The sequence below is a fragment of the Buteo buteo genome, chromosome 18 (assembly GCF_964188355.1).
Source record: "Buteo buteo chromosome 18, bButBut1.hap1.1, whole genome shotgun sequence".
In the NCBI taxonomy this organism is placed as follows: Eukaryota; Metazoa; Chordata; class Aves; order Accipitriformes; family Accipitridae; genus Buteo; species Buteo buteo.
In genome coordinates this window covers 29,519,796-29,544,451 of record NC_134188.1, presented here as the reverse complement: position 1 = coordinate 29,544,451, position 24,656 = coordinate 29,519,796, and the positions used below count along the sequence as shown (strand labels likewise).

The window sequence follows — 24,656 nt, the reverse complement described above, 5'->3', positions numbered from 1 at the left end:
AAGTGCTGTGTTGTCCTCTTCTTGGAGGGCTAGCAGATAAAATTAACATTGGATGGGTTTTGCACAGTACAGCCTGGTCCTAGATTCCCACTGGCATCAGGTGGGACTGTCCACTTGGGTGACATGTCTGGCTTGTACTCCTCACAGGACTAAGGCTAGGAATAACACCGTGCTCTTGAGACCCATAACTCTGAGTTGTGACTTCGAGGTGGATCCACTTTCCCTGATGACAGGGAATTGCACTAGAGGTGGGAAACAGGAGAGCTTAGGCTCAGAACAGCATGGACAACAACGATGGACAGTGATGACAGACAACAACTCTGAAGCTCTTTGCTAGGACAGACAAGAAAGGAGGCTCTTGCATTTAAAGCATGGGCCCTAGATTTGGGAATGATCATTCAATCTTTTTTTCCCAGTAAGCCTCTGGTCCTTCCAGCTGGGGTGAATAATGCCTAGAGCTGTTCAGGATGAATCCCAGGAGTACAGGGCACTAATGCACCATTAAGAGTCTGAAAACATGGTCAAGCTGGAGACTGCAAACTCTTTGAACGTCACTGCCTGTCTTCTTGGGTCTGCAGCGCATGTTCAGGCCCCAGCCTCCGGCAACCTCTGCAATGCTGGAAACCCAGAGCTGGGGAGAAGCTGTGCAGGCAGCTCCACCTGCGCTTGCAGCTGCAAATACAAGCGCATGGGTATGAGGTGATGCTTGTCCACTCAAAGGCAGAGGGGGGAAAGGGCCTCTTTTCCCCTTGGACAGGATCCAAAATTGCTATCTTTCCTTGTGCAGCCCAGCTCCCTCCCCAAACCCAACCAATAGCTACGTGAACTGAGATTAGGACAAGCCGTTACTAGTGTATAAAAATCCCTGGGGCAGACTTCGGCTCCACTTCCTCGTCATTGTTCAGGGAAGCCCCAGGCAAACCCTCTTGCTCGACACCATGGTGCACTGGACAGCCGAAGAGAAGCAGCTCATCACCGGCCTCTGGGGCAAGGTCAATGTGGCTGACTGCGGTGCTGAGGCCCTGGCCAGGTAGGTCCAGCTCCCGGGCGTCTGCTCAGCTGCACCCTGGACAGAGAAACCATGGCAATTGCATTGGGGAACATTAATGTCTCTGTGTCTGCTTGTGTCCCCCCTCCATCTCTCCTCAGGCTGCTGATCGTCTACCCCTGGACCCAGAGGTTCTTCGCTTCCTTCGGGAACCTCTCCAGCCCCACCGCCATCCTTGGCAACCCCATGGTCCGCGCCCATGGCAAGAAAGTGCTCACCTCCTTTGGGGAAGCCGTGAAGAACCTGGACAACATCAAGAAAAGTTTTGCTCAGCTGAGCAAACTCCACTGTGACAAGCTGCACGTGGACCCCGAGAACTTCAGGGTGAGCTGTGCTCAGACTCCGGCCTCAGCTGGCCAAAGGTTTCTGTTCTCTGGAGAGGGCTTTAGGGGTCTCTGACAGTCAGTGAGACCTAGAGAGAAACCCTGAGGCTGCCTGAGCCTGGGAGCCTGCGGAGGGCAGTGGTGGTGGAGGGGAAGGGGGAGTGAATAGGCATGTTTGGGGAGAATAGAGACGAGTTGTGGGGCTGGGATCTGTGAGAGGAGAGACCCAGGCAGGTGGGATCAATGGGGATGAAGCACAGAGTTGAATATGTGCTGGTAGCAAGCAACGTTGGCTTGGAGCAGCCAGAGACCAGAAGGGAAGAAATCGAGACAGGGTTTGGAGGGAAGAGCTAAGCCTGGCTATGATGGAGTGGTTAAGCCAGGAGAGAAAATAAACACAGCCACTTCAGCAGAAGGAGGGAATCTGAGCCAAGAGAAAGCAAGGGTGGGTAGGGATATGAAAGGAAAGGATAAATCCACTTGAAGCAGAGGGAGGACACTGCACAGCAGGCAAAGGAAGGTGTTTGGGGGGTAGAATCCAGCACATCCAGGCATCCTGGTGAGTGCCAGAGATGCAGGCTGTGCAAGGAGCCCGGTCCTCTGCACGGGGCTGTGATAAATCTGTTCCTTGCTTTGCAATGAATTCCCCAATAACTGGTGTCCATGTGTGAACACCTGGGTGGTGTGATGGTGGGGAGGGAGGTGGGGGGCAGCACCGGGCTGACGGCTTCTCCTCCCTCCATTGCCAGCTCCTGGGAGACATCCTCATCATCGTCCTGGCCAGCCACTTCGGCAAGGACTTCACCCCCGCCTGCCAGGCCGCCTGGCAGAAGATGGTCCGTGTGGTGGCCCACGCGCTGGCCCACGAGTACCACTGAGCGTCTCGCAAACTTTTGTGCCTGGAGATGCTCCCAGCTCACAGGGAAACATCCTCTGGTTCTGCTGGTCTTTAATTGCCAAATAAACACCAACTACTTCAGCCATGAAGAGGTGTCTGCCTCTCTGTGGGAATGGGGTGGGGGCCACCCCAGGGTGCTGGGGAACAGGAAGGGGATGCTCACACACACGGGGTAGCATGAGCAACAGTCTTGTCTGTGAATTCATGCAAGTGAGACTCGTCTAAGCTGGAGAACCCAGGGGAACATTCAAGACAAAAACCAAATGAACACACTACAAAATGCAAACAGAAATACTCCAGTGCTTTTTTGAGGCATCAGGTAACTTCATTACTGATGTACACTGCATCATTTGGTTTAATGTTTTAAGTCTTTCACAGATTAAGTGGAACAAAACTTTGTACAAAAATGTGCAGTGGGAGAAGTGGCAGTGAGACTAGGTCCATCATTTGTAACTTCCTTCATGGAAGGAAAAATGCTTTTTTTGTTGGTTTTTGTCTAAACCATTATAGTTCTCAGATTATTAAAGGCAGAATGTAATAGACCCAACTACCTATTATGGCAAAAAATATGCTAAGAATGGTAATTTCATGTACAGGAAGGACAAAGCATCTGCTTTCACTGGCCCCTACAACTAACTTTCCACAAGCAAAATGAAATTCCCTGAACAGTCTCCATGCCACTCAGAGGACAGCAGCCCTCACCAGCCTCCTGTCCTCCTTTCAGACTCACAGCATCCCCACAGCACCGAGAGTAGCTGAGGGACACATTTGGGGTTCCTGGGTGTCCTGGTTTCAGCTGGGATAGAGTTAATTGTCTTCCTAGTAGCTGGTACAGTGCTGTGTTTTGAGTTCAGTATGCGAAGAATGTTGAGTTGTTGCTAAGTAGTATTTAGTCTAAAGTCAAGGATTTTTCAGCTTCTCATGCCCAGCCAGCAAGAAAGCTGGAGGGGCACAAGAAGTTGGGACAGGACAGAGCCAGGGCAGCTGACCCAAACCGGCCAACGGGGTATTCCATACCGGGTGTTGTCATGTCCAGTATATAAATTGGGGGGAGTGGGGGCAGGGGATTGCCGCTCGGGGACTGGCTGGGTGTCGATCGGAGGGCGGTGAGCAATTGCACTGCACATCATTTGTACATTTCAACCCTTTTATTATTGCTGTTGTCATTTTATTAGTGTTATCATTATCATTATTAGTTTCTTCTTTTCTGTTCTATTAAACTGTTCTTATCTCAACTGACAAGTTTTACTTCTTTTCCTGATTTTCTCCCTCATCCCACTGGGTGGGGGGGAGTGAGTGAGCGGCTGCGTGGTGCTTAGTTGCTGGCTGGGGTTAAACCACGACACTGGGTGGTGAATTCCTCCAGGTGAATTCCACCGCACTGTTCAGCGTGGAACAGCATCACCTCGTAGGCCTGGCCCCAGGGTCCTTTGGCCAAGCCACCTCCTGAAGTGAGCATCAGCAGAGAACCGGTGCAGCCATTGGAAATGGTGGCAGCCTGCAGCCCATGGCCAATGCAAACCCGTTGCTCCATGGTCATGCAGACCCCGCTGGACCAGCTGGCGTTCCAGTGCGCTGCCTCGGTCCAGCCCCACGAGCTCCAGCCCCAGCCCCAGCGCCTGCATCCCACCCCACCACCTCCAGCCTGCTCTGCTGGGAGCAGGAGCAGAGGTGCAGCCCCAGGAGACCCAGGTGCCCCTGCCACCCCTCGGGAGGACCACTGCTCCTCCGGCTGCCAAACCGCTCGGCCAGGCACTGCCTCCCGCTGCGCATCGGCACAGACCCCAGTATACCCAGTCTTCCCCACCTCTCCTGGGGCCCCTGCAAGCTAACACCCTGCGGGCAATCGGTGTGCCCTGAGTTGTAAGGGTTCCCTTTCAGCCTTGCTTCATCTTCGCTAGCAGGCTCTTTGAGACAGGAGCTCTGACTGCAAGTGACTGCCCGTGGTTTTCTTAGCGTTACCCTGAAGTCAGCACACTGCTAAATAGCTGATAGGAAAGAACAAGGAGAACCCGAAGCCTGACGGGTCCTGCAAGAAGAGGACGAAGAGAAATGGTGCGTTCGGAGGCAGGACCCAACAGCCCCAATTCCGAGTCTTCTGCCTCACAGCCATGCAGCCCGCCGCGGTTTGCACCGTCCGAGGGGCACCAAGCCTTGCACGCACCTTCCTCCGAGTGCTTATGCGGGACTTGCACGGTGCCGTGCTCGCACTTGGCGTGGAGATAAATGCCACCCTTCAGCAGGGAGCTGCAGAGCTGGAAATCAAAGACAGGGGGAGGGCAGCCCAGCAGCCCGTCCTGGTGGTGGATCTGGGCATCTTGCCCTGGGGCCCCACCCTGATGCCGCGTCCCCTCCCTTGGGGTGCCAGGGCTGTGGGGGGCCCCCCCGGGGTCCCAGCCAATGGAGGGGTGCACGGGGAAGAGGAGGGGCCCGGGGTAGCGTATAAAAGTGGGACAGGGAGAGCCGCTCGCCAGCGTGCGACCCCCTTGGGAGCAAGAGCCGAGACTTCCTCACGCTACCCTCACGCAGCCACACGCTACCCTCCACCAGACACCATGGTGCACTGGACAGCCGAAGAGAAGCAGCTCATCACCGGCCTCTGGGGCAAGGTCAATGTGGAGGAATGTGGTGGTGAGGCCCTGGCCAGGTAGGTCCAGCTCCCGGGCGTCTGCTCAGCTGCACCCTGGACAGAGAAACCATGGCAATTGCATTGGGGAGCATTAACGTCTCTGTGTCTGCTTGTGTCCCCCCTCCATCTCTCCTCAGGCTGCTGATCGTCTACCCCTGGACCCAGAGGTTCTTCGCTTCCTTCGGGAACCTCTCCAGCGCCACCGCCGTCCTTGGCAACCCCAAGGTCCGCGCTCATGGCAAGAAAGTGCTCACCTCCTTTGGGGAAGCCGTGAAGAACCTGGACAACATCAAGAACACCTTCGCCCAGCTGTCCGAGCTGCACTGCGACAAGCTGCACGTGGACCCCGAGAACTTCAGGGTGAGCCGTGCTTCTGACTGGGGGACCCATCCCCAGTATTGCATTTCTGCGGGCAGTTTCTCCCCTAACCCTGAACCCTGCCGTGTGAGGGATTTACCCCAGAGATGCCGGTGCAGGAGGAAGAGGGGCTGGTGGTTGGGGTGGGGGGAGATGCAGGAGAGGGACAAAGAGGGAAGGCACCAACTTGCATCTCGGTGAGAAAACACCGAAGGGGCTGAGAGGTGATGGTTATGGAGAGGCCATCTGGAGAGTGCAAGTGAGGACGCACGGGAGGTGGGAAGGCGGCGAGGAGGTGGTTTCAGTGTGGAAAGGGAGGGGGAGAGTGAAGTGAAAGCAGTTGTTGAGCAGGAAGAAGTTTGAGCCAAGGGGAAAGCAAAGGAGCAAGAGTAAAGCTTGGCACGGAGGAGAAAGGAGAGAGGAGTGAGGAGCAAGAGATGCGGCTAGATGCCAAAAGCAAAAGAGGAATGGGACCTAGAGGGAGAGAAAACTGTCTCCCATGTCTCTGCAGCTGAGAGATTCCCAGTGGGGAAGTAACTCCGACATTTGTCACCGGGGCTGGCAGATATCCCCCCCCACGTCAGCATGAGCTCATTGTTCATGCCAGGGTGCTTTGCAGTGCCGAGTGCCGGCTCCCTGCCCCCTGCCATGTGGCAGATGCTCAGCTGTGTCTTCTGCTCAGGAGAAACTCCCAAATGAAGCCAGAAGGGAGAAAGAAAAATTTAATCAACAAAATTTCTGGAGAATTTTTGGTTACTCTTCCCATAACAGTAGCAGAACCTGAATCTTTAGAGTAAGAGCAGAGAACAAGTTTAAGGTACATCCTAAAAAGGACTCCAGGGAGATTTTTAAGCCTACAAAATGCCCAGAGGTTTCCCTGGGTCTAATGCGAGTGCTCGTGTGGGGATCTGCAGGCTCCTGGGCGTTGCTAACCCGAGGGTGCTCTTGTCCCCGCAGCTCCTGGGTGACATCCTGATCATCGTCCTGGCTGCCCACTTCGGCAAGGATTTCTCTCCCGACTGCCAGGCTGCCTGGCAAAAGCTGGTCCGTGCGGTGGCCCATGCTCTGGCCCGCAAGTACCACTAAAGCGTCAGCAGAAAAGCCCCAGCAGCATCCTCTAGCTGTGTGTCATGCACCGGCTGACATGCTGCTCTGGAGCTGACAGCTTTTAAATAAAAGATCATCCAAAAAGCTGACAGCCAAATAAAGCTTATCCTGTGAAGTCTCCACTGAGTCTGTGTGTCCCTCAGAGGCTGGAGGGGTTGGGGGGATAGGGACCTGCGGCACCCGCAGGCGGACTGGGGGTCCCAGAAAATACCATGTCCCTTTGTTCTGTCTGTTTTTTTTGGGGGGGAGGGTGGGATTTGCCTCTGGAAATCATACTTCCAGAGTACTGGGTAGATGCAGCCCTGCTACCTCTGTGGTCACACACTGGGAAGTTTGCACTGAGAAACTAGTTGCTATTTTACTGTGAAACCTGCATGTTTTTCTTGCAGGCAAGGGGAACCTGGAGCATTCATATTTTTTAGGGAGGATAAATAAACTGAAGACTTTAATCTACCCTGGCTCATTCCTGGCATAAAGCCTACAAGAAATTTGCTGACTCATACTGGCCAAGCAGCCAGCTGGGTGGGGGTAGGTTTTAGATAAACATTTTGCTATCAAGACCTGTCCAGACTTTGTTTATGCACTTCTTTTTCACCCTGTGCCGCCCATTCTGCAATTATGGGGGGCCCAATCCTGCTAATAGTGGTTACTATTAATAATTTCCTGGATGCGAGTATCAATCGATGCTCTGTGCACACAGTGTTTTGGGTGTTTGTCTGCAGAGCAGGACTCTCTAGGGGTAGAGTTTGTTCTTGGCATGGGAAGCACCGTCTGCCCCATCTGAACTGAGCATGATGCAGTAAAAGCAATGTTTAGCTGAAAGGACATGCTTACTTTTTAAAGGGAAAAAAAGAGGGCATAGCTATATATCCCAGTATCTCTGACACCCTGTTTGCACTGTGTCCTAGCCTGCTTCATCCACATTTGTGGGCATTCCCACGCTCTGACCCTGAACCACTGCAGCGTATCAAAAGCCCTCTGTGACCCATAAATGTCCCTTCTCACACGCATTACTTGAAGGAAGAGGCATTTTGTTTCTGGTGTCAAGGCAAACACTGAGAAGGTGAGAAGATGATTTGTAGTAAGTCCGAAGGTGTTGTTCTCCCTGCAGCAAGTCTGGGCAGGCACAGTGTGCGGTGTCTTGGTTTGGTGTCCAGGGTCACAAAAAACCAGATTCTTATATGATTTTTCATAGGTTTCATGATAGGTATTTGTATACTTTTGTATGAACATAATTGTTCATAGACTTCAGGCAGAAATGACTGAATTATTTGAACAAATAGGTCTCCTCCTGCGAGCAAGGTGTCTGGGGGTAGAAATAAGCTGAGCAGCCCTCTCAGGTTAGACCCTACAGTACAGCAGGGGAGGGCTGGGCTCTTTCCACTGTTGGGGTTCCTGCTGGGGTACCCCTTCCCGGCAGCAGGGACGAGGGTTTCCATCCCCTGCACCCAGCAGCACAGCAGGATGGGTTTGGTGCCCGCTGGCACTGCCCGGGGCTTCGCTCCCCTTCCCCAGCCCCAGCTGGGGGATGACACCCTGGTCCCTGTCTCCCCAGCAAACAGATCCTGCAGGGTGTCCCCTCCCCATGCTGCTTTGCCTGCTCCCATTTTGTCTCCTGCATGATGGCAAAACACTCCTGAGGGAGCCAACAACCCCCCGGGAGATGCCCGATGCAGCACAGCGTTGGCAGCACCGCAGGTCCTGGAGGGGCCTATAAGGTGGTGCAGGAGGGTGGGCACTGGCAGCAGCTCGGTGGCATTTTGCCTGCATGTTCCCTCACCCATGCATGCACCCAGGCAGCGCTCGACTTGATTTATCATCATGTTCCAGCACACCATCCCACGTGCACTGGATTTTCTTGAGAAAAGGCAGAGGTAGGCAACTCTAATGAAGATTATTCATCCCTATTCCATTGAAAAAAAGTCTACAACTAAAGAGGGAAAGAGATATTATCAGGCTGAAAATCTCCCTTAGTATTTTTCTTTCTTTTAATTTATTTTCCTCCCATTCCTGGATTTTCAATAAAAGGCCGAGAAGACACTTAGCAGGAGGTGGTCCATGGAGGAAGGCAAGCCCCAATGTCTGGAAAGGAGCTTGGTCAGCTCTTTAGCTCTGCCGCAGCCTGGCCATCCAAACAACCCACCTTTTACTCGGCCACTAGTCCAACAAGACCCAGCACCTCTTACTTAGCCCAATCCAAATCCTATGGAAAACATCAGGAAGACAGCGGATTGGCCCAGGTGCCTTGGGATCAGGATCAAAGCCCCTGCACTTTCAGCAAGGACTGTGTTTCTTGGGGTTTTATGCAGAAAATAAAACAGGAGAGCCTTCTCATGCAAGGCCATTGCTCCTGGCAAGGGTGCATCACCCCCAGTGTGCAGTGAAGGTATCCGTACAGTTTGCTGGTGGCAAACGCCTCTGGGTTGCTCTGCCATGGGCTGCGTTTTGGCAGAGGCATTCATCATTTCACTGATAGAGACTAAGGCAAGGCAGAGTCCAGCATGGGGGAGAGCCAAGGTGCAAGGCTCACACCCCATGGAGACCCACGCACACACCTTAAATCGTGACCGACTATTGCCCAGTGGCTTGTGCAGCCCCTTCTCTGCAAAAGGGCCCATGTCTAGTAGGTGAAATGGGGAACTGACCTGCCTGCACAGAGGGGAAGGGATAAAGCTCTTGAGTGCAGGATAACCAGAGGCCCCTTCTCAGCGTGCCACACCCTGGCCATCCCCCGCTGCTCCCGCGCTGGTGGGGACCCCCACCCTGGTCCCAGCCAATGACCCCACAGTGCAGGACGGGGAGGAGCTGCCGGCAGCGGATAAAAGCCTCCGCGGGGTCCGCAGCTCAGCTACGGGGTCTGTGTCCTCCTGCAGCTCTGAGCAAAGCCGCCTGCCACCATGGTGCACTGGTCAGCCGAAGAGAAGCAGCTCATCACCAGCGTCTGGAGCAAGGTCAATGTGGAGGAATGCGGTGCCGAGGCCCTGGCCAGGTAGGTCCAGCTCCCGGGCGTCTGCTCAGCTGCACCCTGGACAGAGAAACCGTGGCAATTGCATTGGGGAGCATTAACGTCTCTGTGTCTGCTTGTGTCCCCCCTCCATCTCTCCTCAGGCTGCTGATCGTCTACCCCTGGACCCAGAGGTTCTTCGCTTCCTTCGGGAACCTCTCCAGCCCCACTGCCATCGTTGGCAACCCCAAGGTCCGTGCCCATGGCAGGAAAGTGCTCACCTCCTTCGGGGAAGCCATCAAGAACCTGGACAACATTAAGGCGACCTACGCCAAGCTGTCCGAGCTGCACTGCGAGAAGCTGCACGTGGACCCTGAGAACTTCAGGGTGAGCCATGTTTGCAGTCCCAGCCCTTTCCCTATGTCATGTGGGGAAAGTCAGATTTTGCTTTGAAACTGGGGGTATTGCCTCCGACAATGCTGTCTAGGCGTATGTACTTTGGCTGCTGGAGGCAGAGTCCCTGTGTAGTACCCAAGAGAGATGATGGCTTCTGCAGGACTGTTTACAAGAGCGTGGGTGACTTTCACACTAAAAAGTCCCATTTTTAGTACCAGCACAGAAATGGGGAGGACACGGTATTGGGAGATTGTTACCTGAAGGAAATCTGGTTGGGGCCAAAAGAAACAAACCTGGGGGAAGGTGTAGCATGGGCTGGAGAATTCAGAGGCAGAGGAGAGCTAAGCAGAGCATTTAAGGAAATCATAGGTCCTATAGCAAGATAAGCAGCAGGTTTCTGCCTTGTCCAGCATGGGCTGCCTGTCTGGATAGGACACTTCCTCCTCCGCCAAGGCTTTTAAATAAAAATGGCTCGTTTTCTTCATTTACGTCTAAAGAGAAAAAGAAAAAAACCAAGCATTTTGCAGGGTAGGTCTCAGGCCAAATTGCTTTAGCATCCCAAAAATGGGGGAAAATAGTTTTAAGGTTCATTCTTTCTTTTTCTTTGTTTTTTTGTTTGTTGTTTGTTTTGTTTGTTTGTTTGTTTTTAAGAATGAAGCAAATATTGTTTTCCCAAAACCCAGAGCTTTCTAATGGAAAGACTGAGGATTTATTGTAGCAGTTCCAGGGAATGGGGAGTCAGCCAGTCCCGATAACCAGACCTGCAGCCCGAGGGCCACTCTGATGAGGCATGGGGGCTGAGGAGGAAGAGGAGGAGTGTGCAGCGTGTGAGAGTCCTTTCAGGAGGGAAACTCAGCCTCAGGGAGAAGTCAGGAGAAAGGAGATGCAGCCTGTGGGTTGCAGGGTCGTGTCTGGGGAGGATGGGAAGGAGAGGGACCAGAGCGAAGTCTGCAGCAGGAAAACCAGGGAGACGGAGAGCTTGCATAAAGGAAGAAGCTGTTTAGAGCTAAAACTATGGCAGGACAGGGTGGGTTTGGTGGACTTGTGTGCAGCAAGAGGCAGAGCCTTCTTCTTCGAGAGGGTCTGGGTCCAACAGCTCAGCCCCAGCTCGGGGATGCAGGGTCCCGGCTCCATGGTCTGCTGTGGCACAACAGTTCAAGCAGCACTAACCCTGTTTTCCTCTTTCTCCTCCAGCTCCTTGGAGACATCCTCATCATTGTCCTGGCTTCCCACTTCGCCAGGGATTTCACCCCTGCTTGCCAGTTTGCCTGGCAAAAGCTGGTCAGTGTCGTGGCTCACGCTCTGGCCCGCAAGTACCACTGAGCATCCCGGGACCGGTTGGCGAGGAAGAGTCCCTGCTCTGCCACAAGCAGCCCTGAGCACCGGGAGATGCCCTTTGCGTAGTGACAGGCTGTAACCACCGAATAAATACCTCCCAGCACCATGTCTGCAGAGTCTCCCTGTCTCTGTGCTGGGGAAAGTGGGGGGGCAGGTGGGTTTGTGCTGTCGAATGCAATGCCGTCCGTGTGGGGGTGTTATCTCTCGTTTCTAAGGGTTTCTAAGGGCGGTTTCCTTAACTCTACAGTGCTCTCTCATGTGCGTGCCCTGCCAGTGCATGCGTGGGGGTCTGTGAAGAGAAAAACCCATGCAGAGGGCTCTGACACGCCGGGGTGTTTCAGAGAGGGTCATAGGAATAATGAGGGATTGCAAAGAATCCACATTTGTTCTCCCAGCTCTACATTACTGTGAAATCAGATGAAGGCAGCGCTGCGCAGAGCACGGAGCTCCCAGCCGAGCCGTTGCTGCAGTCAGGGAGCTGGCATCTGCCTTGCCCAGCGCTGGGGCTGGGGATGCACACTCTCCTTTTAGAGCAGCTGATAGAGGAGAAAGCCTTTGAACTCCGACTCTTGGGAGGTTCAGGAGATGTCCACTTCTTCTAGTTATATCAGCTGGCCTAACAGGAGATACTGCTTCCCCAAGGGGGATTTATCATGCTGGTGCACATAGCAGACCCTCATCCCCAGGCACCCACAGTCCCAAAGACCCCCCCTCTCTCAAGACTGAGGGTATTCAGTTCCCAACGTCACCTGGCAGACAAAACCCACTACGCTAACTGGTATCTGGGTTTTGCTGTGTGTCCTGGTTTTGGCTGGGATAGAGTTAATTATCTTCCTAGTAGCTGGTATAGTGCTGTGTTTTGGATTCAGTATAAGAATGTTGATAACACACTGATGTTTTCAGTTGTTGCTAAGTAGTGTTTATACTAAGTCAAGGATTTTTCAGCTTCTCATGCCCAGCCAGCAAGAAGGCTGGAGGGACAAAGGAAGCTGGGAGGGAACACAGCCAGGGCAGCTGACCCAAACTGGCCAACGTGGTATTCCATACTATGTGATATCATGCCTAGTATATAAACTGGGGGGGCGGGGGGCTGGGGGAATCACTGCTCGGGGACTAACTGGGCATCAGTCGGTGGGTGGTGAGCAATTAAATTGTGCATCACTTGTATATTCCAATCCTTTTATTATTATTGTCAATTTATTATTGTTATTATTATCATTATTAGTTTCTTCCTTTCTGTTCTATTAAACTGTTCTTACCTCAACCCACAAGTTTTCCTTTCTTTTTCCAATTCTCTCCCCCATCCCACTGGGTGGGGGGGGATGAGTGAGTGGCTGCATGGTGCTTAGTTGCTGGCTGGGGTTAAACTATGACACTGTGCCTGGCCCTCCTTCTCCCATCTGAGGGGCCTTCACGGTGCATAGAGCAAGGCTGTGGGTCAGGCTTAGTTATTCATTCATTTGGACAAAGGTGACAAGTTCAATTTTTTTTAGCTGTTTTACTATACAAAACAGGAAAAAACACAAAACTGGTCAGGACTGTGTTTATCTTACTGTTAAACCTTGCCTCAAACCAAGAGTGGATCCCCCTTGCACAAGGGGGCTGACAACCAGTGCTGTTTACAGCATCTGGCACAGCAGAGTCCTGGCCGTGATAGAAGTTTCTCGACTTACCCAGGAGGACACGGTTGTTTTGGGTCACAACCTTTCAAAACAGACCCGTATCTCACTCGGGTTCAGCAGGCTTCTCCTATGTGCCAAATCCGCAGGTTTTTGTACAGAGAATAGCGCAGCTCCCGGAAACGCTGTGCAGCCAACAGCAGTGCATCCCATGTGCTGACCCTGCTTCAAGCAGGGCATCGGGCTAGAGACCCCTGGAGTGCTCTTCCCACCCAAATTACGCCGTGGTTCTGCACTCTGAGTTTGCAAGATGTTTGCTTACTTTTCTCACCTATGGCTCGTTTTGAAAGGGTCCAGAGAGAAACAAGTTGAAGGTACCTTTATAAATCTGCTTTGTTTGGATGCTGTAAAAGACAGGATTGAAGAGGGGCGGGAGGAGGATGTAGGTGTTGAAGATGGGGGTGTCTCTTTTGCAAATCTGTGCAGGATGGGCTAGCCAAGTTCTGGGATGAAGAAGACTGAGACCACACAACCTTCAGGCCCTTGTCCTTGGGAGCAATGCTGAGAGGTGTCACGAGGACCACGATGGAGGACAACAAAATGAAGAGATCTGAACCCATGGTGAAGAAAATGAGGTCCGGGGCATCAATGCTGTTGAACAACATCCCTCTGGAGGGCAGCTAGATCACCCTGGGGTGGAGGCAAAGGGGATAGAACAAGGCACTCCCTCGTCACCAGGCAGCCAGAGGAGATTAAGGACCGGGGCATGATCAGCACTATCCTCCTTTGTGGGTGCGTCAGCCCTATTTTGGCTGAACCCATGCCTGTTGGCATGGTCATACATCTCCATGGGGGTCAGAGAGCCATCAGCCTGTCAAGGGGCATGGCAAAAAGCACCACTGACTCCAGGAAGGTGAGGGAGCAGATAAGGAAGAGCTGAGACACATGGCTAATAGCCATGAGCAAGGACTGCAGCACCACTGGCATGGTGGTGAGACACAGCCCAGGGCCAGTGAGGGCCAGCATGGAGAGGACATGATGCAGGGCTGGTGGAGGCTTTGGTCTGCTTTTCTAGCATACAGAATAACACAATTTCCTATGCTTGTAGTGACATGAACAGAACAAATTGAGGTGGAAATCTGGGGTAAGATGTCCTTCACACCCGGGATGTGATTACCAGAAAGGCTGTGACCATGAGGCTGGTCCAGTGCTCGCCTCCATGAGGTGTTCCTGCTGTCCTCTCACTTCTTAAGAATTGCAGTCTGCACAGCCCATATTTGGTTCAGGTCTAGTTTAGAAATGACAGAAAGCTCCTGAATCCCTATGAATTGCATCATGCAGCCCTGAAATGATGGGAAGCTCGCACTAGCAGGTTGATGGGTTGTTCTCCTCTTTCACAGCAGCTTCTCTCAGACCTGAGACAGCACTGCAAACCTTTGATGAATGAGCATACTCTGTTGCTTTGGAAAGAAAGGAAGGGAATTTCCACAACAGCACAGACGAATAACTGAATAGATTTCATGACAGGAGGAAATAGTGTTAAATTATATAAATCAGAAAACCGTTGTGATCTCTGATTGCAATATCTTCTCTTCCTCAGCCACTGGGACGTGTCACTGCTCCTCCTGGAGCCTGCCCTCCTGCAGACCCACCATGGAAATGGAGCCTCCAGGTTTGCAAACGGTGGGATGGAAGATGAAACTTCATATTTATCTCATAATAAGAATTGTTTGCAGTTTTCACAGGTGTTAAGAAAAAGAATTAGTTGAATATCTGTGCTAGGATAATTAATGGAGTCTGTGCAGTGAAAAATGTGGTGGTGCATTTTGTGCTTATGAGAGAAGCATTTGTGTGTTCTCTACAGTGAAACCCTCTTGTTAACTGCTGTGGCATATTGCCTGGAAATGGAAACTTAAAAACTCCTGCTTAAAAATATAATTAATTAATCAAACCCCAGAGACTTTTAAGAAATTCTTATTCAAAATTTAATGTCAATCTAAGGAGCAGGCTAACCAGAGGACTATCAGGTGTAATTATTTTTATCTGTCCCGATCCCCACACTTACCAAAATAACAGGAGCAGAGAAAACCCCAGTTCTTTTCACTTCTTAGCTCAAGCCGAAAATAATCTTTAACTGACTGTGTGCTGCCCCTGCTGGGGTTATATATAGTGTAAGGCACGATTTTATGCCTCTAGAGGGAATTCTCTGTCAGGAGCATCAGCATAATACAGCATTTCAGAAGTCAGGTTTTACAGCTGGTGGGATTGGAATACAATTATAACAAAATTCAGCCATCCATGTGATATGTTTGTTGTGTTTTCCCACACTACTTGAAATGAGGATGAATGGCAATGTGCTTGTTCTGATTTTGAAAAAGGTGCTTTATTGCTTTTGAGAAGTAAATAAAGATGTTGTTTTCTCCAAGAAAAAGTATGGAAATACGCAAGCAACCTAATGACTCTGTGCTCCTGCAGCAACCATTACTGGTAGTTTTTTACACTGCATGTTATGTTACTGAGATATTTGGAGAGAAAAATCTGCCTGTGAAACAGGGGGGATGCCCTTCAGCTTGCCTAGCCCATAGGAGAGGGCTTAATTTATAGGGCCACAAGCAATCCCACGGGTGACACTGGAGGGACAGGGCCAGCTCTGCTGGCTGTTGTCCATGAGCCACTCTGCAAGCACTGGCTGGGTACAGGACCACCACTTTTTTCCTGTGTCACTAGCAAAATCTGATGTCATGGCAACTGCAGTACTGCTGTAAAAAACCTCAGAAAATATCATTTGGATATTAAGAGATTTTTGATCCACCCCCCTTTGTAACTTTAGAGAAATGAAGGTTTGAAACCCCAGAGTGACTTATTGTAGCTGATCTGCCTCATCTTTCCCTTTTTCTTCCCCTTTACCTCCTCCCACAGCTTCTTAGGGCCCTTCCAGCCCAAATTCTCTTCAATGAGAGAACCAGACGTGCTCATTTTCCATTCCAAACCAGAAGTGGCAGGGATAACACTTCTGACATGATGATGAGTTTCTCTTTCATATCACGGAGACTCATCTGGCCAGAAGTGCAGGAGTTCTCACTATCTGGCACAAAGTCAACTCAGAAACTAAATTATTCTTTTTTGTTGTTTTTGTTGCCAGCCTTTTATCATGTCTCCCTCAATCTTTCTTTGTCCAGGCTAAATGACTGCTGCTGTGCAGACATGTCCCCATGCTCCACCCCACAGAAATGAAGAGTTCCTGCACTAGAGACCCACATATTCACTACACAGTAACAAACACCATGGTAGTTACTGTGATTTAGATAAATCCACGCTGTCAAACCGCAGTGACTGACAGAGGCTGGAGAAGCACCACCTTTGCCCACACAGCAGAGATGTGTGAATGACAGGGAGGACATGCTGGTCCTCAGAAAACAGAGCATCGATTCACCACAGGGCATATTCCCTCCCGTTACCTGACAGATCACAAATGGGAGAATCATCTTCTGGAGACTACCCAGCTTCACCCCAGGGTTGCAGAGTGATGATTAAGCTTGCCCAAAGCCTGCCATGATTTGGTGCTCAGCCACATGCCCCTGTGGCCGCAGTAGCCTTTTGGGAGGAGGTGGCTGTGGTGGTCCTCTGGGTTGCATCTGCAGGGACAGCCGTGGGGCAAATCACTGAGACACGCTCCAAAGCTTTCCCGTTACTTCTGCAGCAGCACTCAGAGCTGCAGAGACCACTGCCGCTGTGAATGATGGAAAGCACCTGCTTGGATGGAGATTTTTTGCAAATATGCTCACCCTGTCCTACTCGGCACTCCTACTGCTTTCTCCATGTAGCAGCATCATGCTGCCTCGTTGTGTCTCAAACAATCAAATGAAATGCTCTTGCTCCTGCTGTGCCTTCTCTCTGTCCTACACCTTCTTCCAGGGAAGAACCTCCTTCCATGGAGGGGAGTGCTTTGCTTTGGCACAGTTGTTTGGGAAGTTTCTGTTTGCTTTATTAATAATTTTTATTTTATGTACATGAAATTTTCAGTGTTTGACAACACTAGAGAGAAGGAACCCCTTTTAGTGGGAAAGAAAGGCAAGACAATTTGGCTTGGCCCTTTCTGCATGTTTGAGTCTGTCCCAGATAATGGGCTTAGATACATAGGCTGAACTGCAAGGCAGCTGAAATGCGGGCATTGTCAGGCACAATCTGTACTTGAATCACCGCTGGATCATTTTCCATTGGCACCTTGGGACAATATTCCAGCAAAGTACTTCACAAACACTAGCCTTGGTCTTCGCTCTTTCTGTTTTGCCTCTGGTTTAGTTGCCCTATCCATAACATGGGGAGTATAAAATGTATGTATCTTTAAAAGGGTTTATTGGGATTCCACTGCTGCTGTTTGCAAAATGATGTGTATTTAAGAATGCTTTTGCATGGCCAAAAAGTAGGCTCAACCCCCACCCATTCTGGTACATGCTGAGCTTGTGGGCACTGCACCTCCACCTCTCCATCCCTTTCCCAGTCCTCTCTCCCCAAAGTTTTGCCATGGAATAACTTAACATCTTCTCAAGCATACGGAGAAAGAAGAGTAAGGCACCACTTTTGCACTAAAAGGCTTGGCAGGGATGTGTGTATTTTTCTAGGGGTGCAAAGATCTAAAGATGCACTCTATTTTACACAAAACTCAGTGATGAAGTCTAAGCAGTGTTTCCAGGGAGTTGTATCTCTATCTTAACCTTCAGATCTAGTTGGCAAGTGCAGAGCAGCAGTTACACCCTGGAGCTAACACCTACACTTGGGGCAAATAATTTACTTTATTCAATGTTTAACATTTTAAAAATTCACAGTTCTATTTTAAAAGGGAAGAAAAATCTGGTGAAAACTATTTTTTTCATTGCTGGTCTGACCAGCATTTCCTAAACATTTATGATCCTTGTGTTTGCTCTTGCAACATTTACCCTTGAGCTGCCGCTCAGGCTACAAAAGGGAGTACAGTCACCTTCCTGGACTGTGGAGTTGGTTTGCATCTCACGGCCTTGGTCCCTGCAGCAGGTCCCAGGTGACTGTCATTGCTGCTGAGATTTCACACAGGCATTATAAAACCAGACAACTTCCTCTGCATGGCAAACACTCGGGCAGGAGTGTGGTTCCCTGTGGCTCTGCATCTTCTGCTTAAGGACTTCAGCTGAAAAGAGGTAAGGGCATTTGAGGGCTCAGTGCACTTCCATGTCAGCCTTGCTTCATCACCGATGTTTTAATTTTGGGTGGGTCATTTTCTATTCAGATTTTGTGATAAAGGGTAGCTTTGGTTCACAGCCAGCTTGCTTATCTATCACTGTGCATTCCTGCAGCTGTCTCACACTCTCCATCCATCCATCCATCCATCCATCCATCCATCCATCCATCTCCCTCTGTTGTGCTTTAAGCCCACAGATATTCAACGAACACCCCCCGTTCCTCCTTCCCCCAGGTTTTATTGCTGAGCACGATGTCATACAGTATGGAATATCCCTTTGGTCAGTTGGGGTCCTGGCTGTGTCCCTTCCCAAGTCCTTGTGCACCCCCAGCCAACTCGCTGGTGGGGCAGGGTGAGAAACAGAAAAGACCTTGATGCTGTGTAAGCACTCTTCAGAAAGAAATAAAACATCACTGTTTTCTCAACACTGTTTTGGTCACAAATCCAAAACAGCACCGTGTGAGCTACCATGAAGAAAGTTAACTCTATCCCAGGCAAAATCAATACACCCTCCAAACCCATCACCTCACGACCCAGGCAGCTAGTGCCAGCACACTCCTGAGCTGCCTGTTTATCTATCTGGCTATTGCTGCAACACAGGGACACTGCTAGGATGCAATTGCTGATATTTGGAGGAGGGAGTGGACATTTCTATAGAGAGTAACATCCAGTGTTATAAGAGCATATTTCAGACAGGATTTAAAGCCCTGAAGTCAAGCTTTAAGAACAGTATTTTGTCATGAGATCTTTTACAAAACACAAATTATGCCCCATCTGCTGACGGGATGCTGTTTTGCTCCTGTCTCTGAAGTGGCTGGTGCTGAGCACACTTGGAGATGGCACACCTGGAGATGGCGAACCAGTTCCTCTGGTCCTTACTCGCTGAGAGCCTGACAGATGGTGCTATGAAGCAGGACCGAACAAGGATTACGCTCTGTCTACAAGCTCCGTGTTCATCCTTCTGGGCAGGAGCTGAGCATCCGCAGGAGCCAGAGCACCCACTCCTCCCCCCTGGCACAGCACCCAGCTGGGCTGTGGAAATTCATCCTGTCCTTGTGTGCAGACAGAGCTCTTACGTGTCTCAACAAGGACAAAAATAAAAGGAGGATGGGAGGAGCAGGCTAGAAATATTCCTTCCTCAAGCTCACTGTGGAGCAATCAAGGTGAATAGCTTTGTGGAGGGGCACGGTGGGGGCAGGACGCGCAGCTCTGGGGCAGCATCATGGATGGAGGATGGGACTTTTCCCAGTTTAATGATGCACAGAGTGAACAAAGCAATCTTTTTATTTTTGTGGGACATCCAAAGCACGTTTACAGATGATGAGGATGAGGTACACGTTCAAGGCTGTACACCCAGACTCAAATACTTACATCTATATTTTCGTGTTGAAGATAATTAGAGCAGCCTGGAAATCTGTCTGGTAATTTAACTTACTAAGCTAATTATTTAGCTGGAGAAGTACAGAGTGGAGGCACAGATGTCTGGAGCTTTGTCTGAGAAGTGGGGCAGTTGGAAATAGACTAATTCCATTTTTCATGGCACACTAATGGGTTTAGCTGCATGCCCTCGAATTAAACAATGCCATGTTCCCTGTTTACAGAGACAGATGGAGTGTGAATTTCTTGAGTGCTGAGGGCTGGAAAAGTTTAAATTCTTCCACATCAGCCACTGCAGCCCCTGAAAAGAGCAGCAGACAAGCCAGGCAAATAATTAGCATAGGTTAGAGGAGCATTTTATAACTTTATTTTTTTTACTCACAACCCCAAAAGGTATCATTCTTGTATTCAAAGCTTAAGCCCTTTAAGCATAACTTTTATGATTTGTATTTCACATAGCAGTGTATTTCCCTAAGGTATCTGTGGGCTGTGGATTGGAAGCCCTTGGTTGACAGTTCTGTAGAAGAAATGAGACCTCGGTTTGTGTACACATTGCTTAATTTTACCCATAACTGTTAGCTGTAACAACATTCCTGCTAAGAATTCTGGTTGCTGTGTATATTACTAACACACATATTGACTGAAATACCTGTCACTTTGAATAGCTTGATGGGCTATCAGTGAGAACTATAGTAATGGCAACAACAATTAGAATAGTAAATAATCTCCAAAGTGAAGGGAAATTGTAATGTTCTAAATTTGCCAATGCCTTACCAAATTTAGACTTGCAGGAGTGACTGTGTCCCCTCGGGGATCACAGTGGGTGACAGATAAATCTCAGTGATTGCTGCTGTTTCTGTAGCTCCCAGGGACCGGTGTCCAGGAGCACAGTCCCACGGTGCAGGGTGCTGCACAGACACAAAACAGGGAGAAAACTGCAGCCTTTTCCCCCTTCCCTTCCACTGAAGGGTAGGTTAAGTGATAGCAAAGGGTGCGGGTGGAGGACAGGAGGACAAGCAGGACCATATCTGCCAAGACCCAAGGCATGGTGCAAACTCAGCAGCTGGGCAGGGGGTAGTGGTTTGCAGAGCTCCAGACAGGGCATCCTGCACAGGGTGAAAGGCAAAAATCTGAAAATCCAGCAAGCAAGTTGAGGGAGCTGGCTGGGCAAGCTGGTACCTGCAAGCAAGGACAGACAACAGGCTGGAGGCACAGCCTGGGAGGGAAAACAGGCATCTTTCATCTGCTGCCAGAGCCTATGGGCAAGGGGAGAGCTGCCCAGAGGAGCAAGGATGGTGAGAGCGACCATTGTCCTCTTGCAATATCCTGCATGGAAGTGCCTGGCGTGAGGCTGTGTGCATCAGGGACTGAGAGTGGGGTGCAGAAAAGGCTGGGGACTGAGGGGAAAGGCTGAAAATCTGATGCAGAGAGCTGGAGAGGCACCCACATAGAAGCAGAGACCAGGGTCTGAGTGCCAGGGAAGGATGGCAATGTTGCTTACAGTGACTGAGAGAAGAGGCTGTAGCTATGTCCTGGGAGGGATATAGCCCCGGTGCAATTAATGACATTATTATTGACTTTACAGGTGAGGAGCCTGGGGAACATAAAGCAGGAAAAAGAACTGAACCAGCACTGCAAAGTGGTTGCCTATGCTCTGGCATATCTTCACGGAGGAGAAAAGAAAAGAAATCTTCACACCAAAACACCAGACTATTCATTTTCATTGCCCTACAAAATCTAAACCTGCATTATCTTTGAATTGCTAATTAAAAAGGCAGGGTGTCAGCATGGAGCAAGCATGTCCCCAGGGAACAGCAGCCGTGCTCTGGCTTTCCTGCTGACCGGCATTCCCGGGATGGCTCGTTTCCACCGCTGGGTTTTCTTCCCTTGTTGTCTGATGTATCTCATCACAATGCTGGGAAACAGCACCATCCTGCTTATCGTGAGAGTGAATCGAAGGCTCCACCAGCCCATGTACTACTTCCTTTCGATGCTGGCCATCACGGACCTGGGCCTGACTCTGTCCACCCTGCCCACGGTTCTGCGCGTCTTTTGGTTTGGCAGCGGAGAGATCAGCTTCCCAGTCTGCCTCACCCAGATGTTCTGCATCCATGCCTTCTCCTTCATGGAGTCCTCAGTACTTCTTGCCATGGCCTTTGATCGCTACGTGGCTATCTGCTGTCCGTTGAGGTACTCCTCCATCCTCACCAGTGGCAGGATTGCAAAGATTGGGCTGGGGATGGTCTGCCGCTGCTCCCACTTATCTGCCTGCTCACACAACTGCAGTTCTGCAGGTCCCACGTGCTGTCCCACTCCTATTGCCTGCACCAGGACATGATACGGCTGGCGTGCACAGACTCCACCCTGAACAGCCTGTACGGCCTAACCCTGGTGCTGTTCGTCATCCTAGACTCAGTGCTCATCACCTTGTCCTACACCATGATCATTAAGGCCGTGGTGGGCATCACCTCCAGAGAGGAGCAGACCAAAGCCCTCAACACTTGTGTCTCTCACTTCTGCGCTGTCCTCGTCTTCTATGTCCCCATGGTCGGCCTGTCCATTATATACCGGTACGGGAAGAATGCTGCACCCTTCAGCCACGCGCTCATGGCCAATGTCTACCTTTTTGTCCCGCCTGTGTTGAACCCCATCATCTACAGCATGAAAAACAAGCCCATTCGCAAAGGCCTCCTCAGGCTTCTGTGTCAAACACTGGCCTGGCCTGGCCATGGCCAGCAGCCCAGGAGTCATTGAGAAGTGGGAAGCTTGCCTACATCAAATACCCATAAAAAGTGACAGGTCGAACATAAGCGGGAGTTTGAGAGAGAGAAAAACTAACAGAAAGAGCACCTTGCAAAGAATGCTCTAATTGTCAGTAGAACACTCTTTAAATGCATCAAAAGCAGGAATCCAGCTAGGAAACAGGTGGACCACTTGGTGACCAAGGGTCACAAGCATACTCAGGGGTGGCAAGGCCATAGCAGAGAAGCTCAGTGAATTGTTTGCATCGGATTTCTATACGCGACACTGTCTTCATAGTAAATGAATTAGAGGATCTTGATCAGTTTGAAGTAAATATAGAGGAGGAGTTACATCAAAGAAATATCTGTTAAATATCACTAACTCCCGGGACCAGATGTCATTCACCTGAGAGTCTGAAAGGAGCTCAGATGTGAAGCTGCAGAGCTGCTGGGAAGGGGGCATCCCTCTACTGCAAATGGTCATGGTGCTGCAGGGCGGATCATTCCTTCAACTCCACCTGCAAAAGGGGCTCCATGGGGTTCCTGAGAGCTGCTGACCAGTGGGCTTGATTTCCGTCGCTGGTGGGACAGTAGAGACTGTGGTAAACAATAAAGTTACTGAGCATATGGGTAAACACGTATGGGTAAAGCTCTTGCAGAGTCACCCAGGCTACTGCAAGGGGGAGTACTGCTGCAGTGGTGTGCTGGACTTCTGTGAAAGTGGCTCCATCTGGAGGGATACCATGCCCACAATACACATGGATGCCCAAAAGCCTTTGGATAAATGCTTTTAATGAAATTATTTTGTAGGGGGATTGGAGGAAACCCTCTTCTAGCGATGGAATTTTGGTTAAAGTAAGGGTAGATAATTTTCAGTGCAGACAAGAGTCACCAGTGGGCTTCCCAAGGGATCTCTCCTAGGACTCATTTTATTCTGCATTGTCATCAGTGACCTGGATGAGGAAGTGCACAGTGAACTCTTAAAGCCTGCAGATGGCACTAGGTCAGCCACTGGACTGACAGCAACTGTCTTCTATGGTTTTATAATATTATTAAAACTTTAATTGCAATAACAATAAATTCTTGGCTCCACATAGAAGGTGTGCTTCCTTCTGCTGTAATAAGTGAGTGTACCACAGCCCCAACACACACAGAACCACCACAGGACTTGGTAACATCTGAATGTGATAAGCTATTATTTGGATCACAAGTCCCACAGAAGTGGGTCTCAAAGCAAGAATTTTGAAGAAACTCTTGCTGCATGGTGGCAGGTATATGTAATACATCTGTTGATCGTTCTCCTGGGCTGCCATGAGAGACAGGGAAACCCCATGAAGGTTTGTCACACCCAGTGCTCAATGCAAGAGTGCATTGCTTAAACTCCAGACACTGAGGAAGGGTTCCTTCCTGAACAAATAAATAGTCACAGTGTTAACTTGCATTAAATTTACCAGCATCATCAGTAAATTATGAGTACAGTTTGAGGCACATATGTATGGGTCATGTTCCCTTTTGCTGGAAGAGGAGGACCACCCTGTCCCAGAGCTTCTTGGTTCTCACCCCATAAACAATGGGGTTTAACATGGGGGGCACTAGCAGGTAGAGATTGGCCACCATTATATGGATGTGGGGAGGGATGCTCTGCCCAAACCGGTGGGTGAGGAACGTGAAGAGGCCGGGGACATAAAAGGCAAGGATGACACAGACATGGGATGCACAAGTGCTGAAGGCTTTAAGTCGTGCCTCTGTGGATGACAACCTCATTACCACACGCAGGATCATGGTGTAGGACAGAGAGATCAGGATTATGTCAAATCCTGTCACTACGAAAGCCACGAAAAGGCCATAAATGACATTGACTTTGGTGTCCCCACATGCCAGCTTCACCACGGCCATGTGCTCACAGTAGGAGTGGGAGATGACGTGATGCTGGCAGAAGGGCATCCTGCAGAGGAGGAAGCAGAAGGGACTCACAAGGAGGACCCCGCGCACCAGCACTAGGCTCCCGAGGGCCACAACCACCTGCACAGAGAGGATGCTGGAGTGCTGCAGCGGGCGGCAAATAGCAATGTAGCGATCCAAGGCCATGGCCATGAGCACACCTGACTCCACCGATGAGAAGGTATGGATGAAGAACAACTGAGCAAGGCAGGCGAGAAACCCAATCTCCCAGGAGCCCAGCCAGAAGATGGCAAGCATTTTTGGTAGCATGGATGTTGATAGGACCAGGTCAGTGAAGGCCAGCATGGCCAGGAAGAGGTACATGGGCTCATGCAGGCTCGGCTCTGCCTTTATAATGAGGAGAAGGGTGATGTTCCCCAGCACAGCAATGGCATACATGATGCAGAAGGGGAAGGCAATCCAGAACTGCTCCTCCTCCAGCCCAGGGATGCCAACGAGTAGGAAGTAGGGAGGGTGGGAGAAGGCAGTAGAGTTCAGAGACATTAAACCGTTCTTGTCTCTTGTCTACACTGAGGGCTCTCACGTCCTGTAAAAAAGCATCAAACACCCTCGACCTGATTTGGTCAGTGGCAAACAGAGACTGGCATGAGGTATGGTCTAGAAGCTCAAATTCCCCACACAGCCAGCCATCCCTGTGACAGCTGCTTGCACTGGTTCAGGAGAGCACTTCTGGAGCAAGTGTCCTGCCAGTTTCCACTGAAA

General features: G+C 50.4%; 5 protein-coding genes and 1 long non-coding RNA gene across 9 annotated transcripts; 5 read left to right on the top strand and 1 right to left on the bottom strand.

The window, feature by feature from the left end:
• Positions 1-785: 785 nt before the first annotated feature.
• Positions 786-2,358, top strand: LOC142041482 (hemoglobin subunit beta). Its single transcript, XM_075050367.1, has 3 exons — positions 786-1,030; positions 1,150-1,372; positions 2,121-2,358. The coding sequence occupies exons 1-3, from the start codon at positions 939-941 to the stop codon at positions 2,247-2,249; spliced, it is 444 nt and encodes a 147-aa protein (XP_074906468.1). The 5' UTR covers positions 786-938; the 3' UTR covers positions 2,250-2,358.
• Positions 2,359-4,689: 2,331 nt separating this feature from the next.
• On the top strand, positions 4,690-6,482 carry LOC142041481 (hemoglobin subunit beta). Its single transcript, XM_075050366.1, has 3 exons — positions 4,690-4,916; positions 5,036-5,258; positions 6,213-6,482. Exons 1-3 carry the CDS (start codon positions 4,825-4,827, stop codon positions 6,339-6,341), a joined length of 444 nt encoding a protein of 147 aa, XP_074906467.1. The 5' UTR covers positions 4,690-4,824; the 3' UTR covers positions 6,342-6,482.
• Positions 6,483-6,720: 238 nt separating this feature from the next.
• LOC142041483 (hemoglobin subunit epsilon) lies at positions 6,721-11,273 on the top strand. Of its 4 annotated transcripts, XR_012653485.1 has the most exons (5): positions 8,096-8,236; positions 9,236-9,351; positions 9,471-9,693; positions 10,354-10,729; positions 10,897-11,273. XR_012653485.1 is itself a non-coding variant. In XM_075050371.1 (4 exons), the coding sequence occupies exons 2-4, from the start codon at positions 9,260-9,262 to the stop codon at positions 11,023-11,025; spliced, it is 444 nt and encodes a 147-aa protein (XP_074906472.1). In that variant the 5' UTR covers positions 6,721-7,425; positions 9,236-9,259; the 3' UTR covers positions 11,026-11,244. The 4 variants fall into 4 exon arrangements, 3 of the variants coding, with proteins under 3 accessions (XP_074906472.1, XP_074906469.1, XP_074906471.1); XM_075050371.1 differs by lacking the exons at positions 8,096-8,236; positions 10,354-10,729 and adding an exon at positions 6,721-7,425 and having other exon boundaries at positions 10,897-11,244; XM_075050368.1 differs by lacking the exon at positions 10,354-10,729 and having other exon boundaries at positions 8,097-8,236; positions 10,897-11,244.
• Positions 11,274-12,824: 1,551 nt separating this feature from the next.
• LOC142041484 (uncharacterized) lies at positions 12,825-14,514 on the top strand. Its single transcript, XR_012653486.1, has 3 exons — positions 12,825-13,033; positions 13,146-13,294; positions 14,260-14,514. It is a non-coding gene; the product is annotated as an uncharacterized LOC142041484 (long non-coding RNA).
• Positions 14,515-18,907: 4,393 nt separating this feature from the next.
• On the top strand, positions 18,908-22,515 carry LOC142041479 (olfactory receptor 51I2-like). The gene is given in 3 exon segments (XM_075050364.1): positions 18,908-19,037; positions 20,837-21,485; positions 21,488-22,515. Coding segments are annotated over 2 exon segments (954 nt in total). The 5' UTR covers positions 18,908-19,037; positions 20,837-21,049; the 3' UTR covers positions 22,006-22,515.
• A 977-nt stretch (positions 22,516-23,492) lies between these two features.
• LOC142041476 (olfactory receptor 52R1-like) lies at positions 23,493-24,452 on the bottom strand. Its single transcript, XM_075050360.1, has one exon. It carries the CDS (start codon positions 24,435-24,437, stop codon positions 23,493-23,495), a length of 945 nt encoding a protein of 314 aa, XP_074906461.1. The 5' UTR covers positions 24,438-24,452.
• Between the last annotated feature and the right edge of the window lie 204 nt (positions 24,453-24,656).

Bases quoted from the DNA above. Each gene is read 5' to 3' on its own strand.
- LOC142041482 (XM_075050367.1), top strand. From the start codon at position 939: ATGGTGCACTGGACAGCCGAAGAGAAGCAGCTCATCACCGGCCTCTGG. The intron at 1,031-1,149 runs GTAGGTCCAGCT...ATCTCTCCTCAG, and splicing joins GGTGCTGAGGCCCTGGCCAG to GCTGCTGATCGTCTACCCCT. The intron at 1,373-2,120 runs GTGAGCTGTGCT...CTCCATTGCCAG, and splicing joins TGGACCCCGAGAACTTCAGG to CTCCTGGGAGACATCCTCAT.
- LOC142041481 (XM_075050366.1), top strand. From the start codon at position 4,825: ATGGTGCACTGGACAGCCGAAGAGAAGCAGCTCATCACCGGCCTCTGG. The intron at 4,917-5,035 runs GTAGGTCCAGCT...ATCTCTCCTCAG, and splicing joins GGTGGTGAGGCCCTGGCCAG to GCTGCTGATCGTCTACCCCT. The intron at 5,259-6,212 runs GTGAGCCGTGCT...TTGTCCCCGCAG, and splicing joins TGGACCCCGAGAACTTCAGG to CTCCTGGGTGACATCCTGAT.
- LOC142041483 (XM_075050371.1), top strand. From the start codon at position 9,260: ATGGTGCACTGGTCAGCCGAAGAGAAGCAGCTCATCACCAGCGTCTGG. The intron at 9,352-9,470 runs GTAGGTCCAGCT...ATCTCTCCTCAG, and splicing joins GGTGCCGAGGCCCTGGCCAG to GCTGCTGATCGTCTACCCCT. The intron at 9,694-10,896 runs GTGAGCCATGTT...TTTCTCCTCCAG, and splicing joins TGGACCCTGAGAACTTCAGG to CTCCTTGGAGACATCCTCAT.
- LOC142041476 (XM_075050360.1), bottom strand. From the start codon at position 24,437: ATGTCTCTGAACTCTACTGCCTTCTCCCACCCTCCCTACTTCCTACTC.